The following is a 7555-nucleotide window of genomic DNA, read 5'->3' as shown; positions in this document are numbered from 1 at the left end:
GGCAGCATGAGACACATCTCTCCTCGGATCATGAAAGCATGGGGATATTTGGAGAAAAAGAGGTTTTGACAGCTCAGGGAAAAACACAACAAAGGTAAGAGATATATTTTCTATTTGACTGCAGTGTCACTGTGTCAAATACTCCCAGAAACACTGTCAGTACACAAGAGTCAACACAATGCCTCACAAACTCAGGATGTCTTGGAGTTTTTATACTAAGAACAGAACTAGAGCAAAAGGCAACACCATAATAACCTACTATTATAAGTAAAGTGACTTGGTCTGTAAAGTACAGGTCAAAGTTCAACATAAGATAAAGTCAGTTGTATGTTATAGATATAGATATAGATGCATATAGATATATCTCAGGATAAAAATGATGGTACTTTAACCCTTTCGTGGATGAATTATGGGAACCTTAATCAAAAATTTTTCCTGAGTGTTTTTATTCCTCTTTAGGGATGAAAAAAACAATGCAATTGAAAATTTTCTTCTGAAAAAAAAAAAAAAAAATAATAATAATAATAATGAAAAAAAAAAAAATAATAATCTTATGAACCTATTTTTCATGAATTTGCAAAAATGTCTACTCAACTGGACACCATGTGTTTAATTTTTGACGCACAGAAACATGTATTTGCTGATTACACTGGTCTACAATTTTTTAGAGACGATTTGCTTCAGAGATTAAATGTGCTAAATGTTACGTATTTTAATAAGATTAATTGGAAAATAAATGACAAAAGTGCCGGTTTGCTGATGTTTTCAAGGTGTATGATTAAGTGTTATTACACATATATATTAGTTTATGTACATTTATATAATAGTTTTATAAATCTTCCACTAAATAGAACCTGTAAAGTGAATGTATTCTAATGTGCAGACAGTGTTTTGAAGTAGATCTTGTAGCTCTGAGACAAATATTCCTTTTGAGTCAAACCCATTCTCTCGTTAATTCTTGTGTTTCACATTTTGACCCAAGGCTGTATCTTGGAAAGTTCAGCCAACCAGCATTTTTGACTTGATTTTTCTTTATCAGTGACTCTCATGTGGTAAAATTTCATTACTTTTATTCTGGAAGCATTTTCCTTGTAGACCAGTGTAAATTGTGTGAAAACTATGGGGAGGGCTTATGATTCTGGGGGTTTATGCTCAAGAGAGATCTACATAATGTTACCAATTCATGTCAGAAAAGATATGTAGTGTCTTAAAACTTTAATAAAGATATGTGTAAAAACAAACAAACAAAAAAAAGAACAACAAAATCCATGAATATACAAGAGAACAGCTGCAAAATAGCTGTCCACCGTAATGACCAATATGCATGAAAGGGTTAAAATAAACCACCCAGTGTCACAGACTTAAAGTACAATAAGGGGCTGTTAAAGTTGACTTCTGTCTATAAAGTCTATCATTGAGGAAGCTGAAGGTGGGTTGAGGGAAGGTCACACCCTGAGCTGGCACTACGCCTGCTTCTACTGTTACAATTCTAAGTAGCATATGAATAGAAACAGAATGGAGTATAGTGGTATAGCTCACAGTAGAACAGAGTAGGGATTAATGTGATTTTCTGGACAGATGATGAAGCCAGGCTGATGAAATGGTGCACAACAAACATAATAAAGCCCACAATAATACCATCAGATTCAGATTTAGATGGCTGGGTTAACAGTTGGTAATACTGTAGTGCTTTAGTCCTGTAGTAGAAGCAGATCGTATTTCCTGTCATTAGCAGAACTCTCAGGTTGAATCAGCGTCTATGTCGTGTAAACAATAGTACCCATTAGGGATGTAACGATATGAAAATTTCATATCACAGTTATTGTGACTAAAATTATCATGGTTATCTTTATTATCGCGGTATTATTGAAATGTGCTCAAAATGTTCAAAAAGTACTTGGTAACACTTTATAATAAGTACACACAATGAAGCATTAGTTAAGCATTAATTCATTATTTATAAAGCATATTTCTGACATGAATAGTCATTAGTACAGGGTGGGGAAGCAAAATTTACAATATTTTGAGGCAGGGATTGAAAGACAGTGTATGACCAATTAGTTTATTGAAAGTCATGAGAATTTATTTGCCACAAGAAAATGTACATAATAGAAAATGTTTTTATTCTGTGTCCTCCTTCTTTCTCAATAACTGCCTTCACACGCTTCCTGAAACTTGTGCGAGTGTTCCTCAAATATTCGGATGACAACTTCTCCCGTTCTTCTTTAATAGTATCTTTAAGAAAGTCGACATTGCTGTGTGATGTTCTATTGGTAGCATGTTCTAAAACGCCCCAAACAGCAGAATCCAGAGGGTTTAGATCTGGGCTAGAAGGCGGACATAAACATGATTCCCAAAAATTGCTAAAGTTGGATTTGTTGCTGTTGTCAACAAGTGTTTTGGTGTTCTTGTGTAAGATTTTAACTTCAAATCATATTTTACTGCATTTCTAACGGTCTTGTTGTCTACCTCAAGTTCAAATGTCCATTTTTCTCATGGATTTGGTTGGATCCTTTAGGATTTTGGATTTGAGAGCTTTAATAAAAGCTTTGGTATGTTTTTTGTTGCTTCCTCCACTTCCAGACTTTCTCGTTATAGTTTTGCTCATAGTCATTCTCTTCTTTCCATTATAAACAGTCTTTATGGACACTCCAACTATTTTTGAAATCTCCTTTGGTGTGACGAGTGCATTCAGCAAATCACACACTCTTTGACGTTTGCTTTCCTGATTACTCATATGGGCAAAAGTTTCTGAAAAGGTATGGATAATAGTGTTAGGTATGATTATGACATCAATATATGTTTGGTTTCAAAACAATTGACATAGTGCCTGCTGAGAAAAAACAACTAAATATTCATTGTAAATTTTGCTTCCCCACCTTGTATATGGTTTATAAGCACAGTTATAATGGTTTTACTAATCAATCATAATCATACTCATTCATCATTCAATCATGCAGTTTGTTTGATAATCCCATGTGCTGTGTCTTTCCTTTGTTAGAATAACTGAGACTTTTGTGAGTCTTTAAGCATTGCCAACCTTTAAATCTCATTTGTAAATGCTTTATATGGGATAGATAGTGTACACTATGGATGAGCTCACACCATATACTTAATTAATGAGGAGTAAGTGCTTTATAACTACCTGAAATAATGGATTCCTGTATTAATAACTGTTTATAGGACATCTATTAGAAAATAAATGTGTGAGTTCGTATAAAATACCCACTAACATATTCACCTACCATTAGTACATGTCTGAATAGTGCATTTTCAAGCATAAATGCACATTATAATTTGTTTGTAAGTGATGCAATACTAAATGTGTAAATGCTGAATCCATAATTTATAAAGTATGAAAATACAATCATTAAACACATTATAGATGAGCTTATTAATGATGAGTAAAATCATTATAACTGTGCTTATAAACCATATATTAATGAGTATTCATGTCAGAAATATCCTTTATAAATGATGAATTCAGTATTTGTTAATGCTTAACTAATGCTTCATAGTGTGTACTTATTATAAAGTGTTAAAAGTACTTATATACACACACTGAAATAATTTAACTAAGTTGTATTTTGGAAATAATAAATAAAAAAAATAGGCACAATGTACTTTCTGTTGGCAGAAACATTCAAATATTAACATGTAAACATCAAACATACAAATGTGTATTAAAGATGGCACGTTATGGCCATTGTTTGACCATTTTCCAGATCAAATTTGAGTTGTTTTAGTTTCTTTTTCATAGATAGATAGTCTCTCTCTCTCTCTGTGCACTTGGACCAGGTCTCTCTCTCTTTCTCTTTGTCTTTTAAAGTTCACTTTAACCTACTATATCAACATAAAAGGCCAGAAAGCACAAAAAAATATAAAATCTGATTTGAAAAATCTATATAATTTATTGCATAAATAACACAAAGAGAATATTGGTTCCAAATATTAGGTCTATAAAATTAAAATTGTAATAAATTAAAACTATACTCAAATATTTGACATAAAAGCAGATCTTTACATAGGCATTTTCTCTGGAAAAGTGCGGTAATCAAACACAGTTATCGTGATAATTAGAATTTAAATGGTAATACTAAGCATTGGGAATTTTACCACGGTTTATCATTATACTGGTAATCGTTACATCCCTAGTACCCATCCAGAACTGTTGAAACATTTAAACACATTCTATGTTGCACTTCTATTTTAAAATATCCAAAAGGTAGTTTTGGATATGGCCTGTTTTATATGTTTTGTTGGCTTGTGTACCTGTCACATTTGTTTAATGATGTCATATTTACCATTTAGTCACTTTATCTATGTTTCTTGTCAGTGGTGTCTTATCCCATATATTAAGTTCATATTATATGATGTTAGGTCACGTAAACGTAATGTGAATGAAACTTTAAGGTTTTGATTCAGTTACTGAGTCGTATTGAAACGCTCTGTATGATTAAATTCAGTTGTCCGTTGTGAACATGTTTAGGGGGTTTTGTTTTAAGTAATGACTGAAGTGGAAATGTACAGCTTTTTCTATTGTTAGTTTGAGTATAGTATTTCTAAAAAATATATAGGGTGTGTTAAAGTTTAGACAGACTATGATTTAAATTAGATCTGGTTGGAGACTGACTGCATAATTAATTACAAAAAACATTCTTTAAAAACCCTGACTCTTGTCAAAATGAAAAATATAGCCTGTATGAAACGATTAGAAAATTACACTTGATTTATTCAACATTAACCAAAGCCCAAATAAGTCCCTAAAAGAGAGGCAGATAAAGTACAAACTATAAATACAATTAAGTACATGTATAATGGGATTATTAGCATTATTAGCAAACAGTATTTGTCTGTTTATTTTTATTTTATTACCCCACCCCAGAAAGGGGAGGCAAGGGGTATTGTTTTTGATTTGGTTTGTTTGTTTGTTAACACTTGAGCAGCAAAACCATTGCTTGAATTCATACCAGATTGGGTTTATAGATTGCCAGTGACCCAGAAAAGATCTGATTACATTTTGAAAAAAGTAGGTCAAAGTTAAAATTTTTTATTCATTTTTTAAATCTTATTTTTTCCCATTTACTTGTAATGGACGAAATTTCAAATGTCTGTAGTAGCAAAAGTGTTGGTTGAATTCATACCAAATTGGGTTTATATATGGCCAGTGACCCAGAATAGATCTCATTACATTTTGGGAAAAGTAGGTCAAAGTTCCAATTTTTTTATGAATTTTTAAAATATTTTTTTTTCTTCTCCCATTTACTAATAATGGGCAAAATTTCACATGTCTATAAAAAAACAATTTTGTTTCAATTTACTTCAAATTTGGCACATATATAGAGGCAATTGATATACTGACATCAGCACATGCATAGACATGATGACATCAACTGGATCGATGCCAAAATAAGCTACAATATTTATAAGCTACACTACTTACAATACAATACAATACAATACTGTTTGTTTAAGCAGACATTTTAATTCCTAACTGAACCTGAAGGTATCCATTAGATAAACCAGGCTCATATGTGTCTGTCAGTCAGTATAGTGGATGGACTGGCCTGTGCTTTGTCATGTCTTCTACAAATTTGCATTTCTCCAGGTGATTTTCATCCACTTTTACATATTTGCTCCTCCTCATATTTGCAAACCCTGCAGAATTGTAGAGGTTGAATGTTTATGTGTCTTTACTCTTTTAGAGTTTACTTTATTACCACTACATAGCCTGTGTCAAAAACTGCTCTGTAGATTTCATTTCATTTTGATACAACCTTCATATTACCTTTCTCTGTTTCCGTCTATAATTGGCACCATTTGAGTAGAGTGTCTTGAGGAATACCCTTAAACACCCCCACCCTAATGCTGCCAAGTTGGAATCCTTACACCCACTGGACTATCTGAGCCCAGTTCCTTACTTGAGTTTTCAAGACCTCAGAATGTGTCCCTTACTCTTCTACAGAATTATTTAACAATAGTCATTTTTCCATTGGACATCTGTGCAAAACTTAGAAGATATTTATTAATTGTTGAAAAAACAGAAGTGTGTAATGGCAGTTTTTCCATTAAATGACAAATGCGATGATTTGTTTATTTGTTATAATGAGATGTCATGAGGAGTCATTCAATAAACGTGGCAACGAACATAAATATCACACTGATTTACAGATATATTATATATATATTTCTCTGATAGCACCCTCTAGGCCCTGGAAAATGCTTGCATTTCTCTGTTGTTTTGAATCTAGAACGCTCGTTACCCCTCTATCTTCTACTAAATTAAAAAATGACTGGGTTTCCTCATGTGTCCACACATACCACACCATGTTTATTTTAAAACTGTTCTTTGCTTGTTGTAACATCCATCAACATGTTTTTTTTTTTGTTCACGTGACTCTAGTTGTACAAAAAAGTCTTTCCATTGTAGTTTTGCATACATGATATTCCAATTTCACCCAAAAAACCACCTCTTGCAAGCACAAAAACTTTTATGTGCAAGTTAAATTTCTGTAATTTTGAAATAAACTCTTCAATCAGTGATTCACTCTACAGTTTGACTGTGGGAACCTTTGACTACCCCCCCAGATCCCCAGAGTGTCTTTGACTAGAACGGACTGCTCTTGCCAGCAGATATTAATGTATTAATAGGTGTTTTGGCTGCTACTTTGGTCCTGCCACCACCCATCCCCCCTTTCATAATACAAACAAGCCAACGAATACCCCCTGCCCCCAATCTGAGAACCTGAAAAAAGCCTGGTGCTTATTTTAGGCTCAGTGGAAGATAACTGACACGTCAGGGTTGCATACTGTATGTAAATAATATGTCCAGGCTGCAGAGGTTGTAGATGAGTGGCTAAAGTACTGAACGATCAGTTGGCATGATAGGAAATGATCTTCTCGTCACTGAAATTCCAGTGGTTAATACTCTGTCCAGTGATTACTTGGAAACTGGGAGTTTAAAACATGAAGTCTTAACACATGTGAGTCACTGACCGGGTTACAAAAACAAAGCTGTAATCTCTTGGTTCTACTTAGTCACAGTATGAGAAAAAGTTTAAAGTAGTTGAATTCAGATGAACTGTTAAGATCAGTTCTTTTGCACAATTAGTCATCGTCATGGAGTGGAGTGACTTTGTGGAATAATCTAGAACAGGAGATAAAGGAAAGTACAAACAGAAATGTATTTAAAAAGAGGTATAAAGAATTGTTTCTAAATAGGTATATGGAACATGAAGGATAAAAATAGTATTGTCTCAAAGACCAGTCGTGGTTTCTTGGAATTAAGAGAGAGTAATTCGAATTTCAGAGATTTTTGTATGTGTGAGTGGATTAAAATGAGGACAAGTGTGAAGTCTAGATGAACTGGGATTGTGGGTGTGAAATTATGGAATGGATCTTATGATGCATTTGAGTTATCCACGCCTTTGGCAAAGTTAAAAAAAAAAAAAGAAAAAAAAAAGAAAGGAGTACTTTAAGTTTAAATTATTCAGAAATATTGAATTGAGATGGTAGATGTGTTTTTGTTAGTTTTTTTTTTTTTTTTTTTTTTTTT

The 7555-nt window shown here is 33.0% G+C and overlaps 1 protein-coding gene across 1 annotated transcript in view; it reads left to right on the top strand.

Moving 5' to 3' along the window:
• The window catches only part of calcrl2 (calcitonin receptor-like 2), an 88210-nt gene continuing 80655 nt past the window's right edge, over positions 1–7555 (top strand). Inside the window, exon 1 of the mRNA XM_030139794.1 lies at positions 1–94. Coding sequence (XP_029995654.1) covers positions 39–94 — 56 coding nt within the window. The 5' untranslated portion in view covers positions 1–38. The remainder of the gene's footprint in view (positions 95–7555) is intronic.

Source organism: Sphaeramia orbicularis, chromosome 7, assembly GCF_902148855.1.
Source record: "Sphaeramia orbicularis chromosome 7, fSphaOr1.1, whole genome shotgun sequence".
In the NCBI taxonomy this organism is placed as follows: domain Eukaryota; kingdom Metazoa; phylum Chordata; class Actinopteri; order Kurtiformes; family Apogonidae; genus Sphaeramia; species Sphaeramia orbicularis.
Note: the sequence above shows the minus strand (reverse complement) of the source record. Positions and strands in the feature narration are given on the sequence as shown.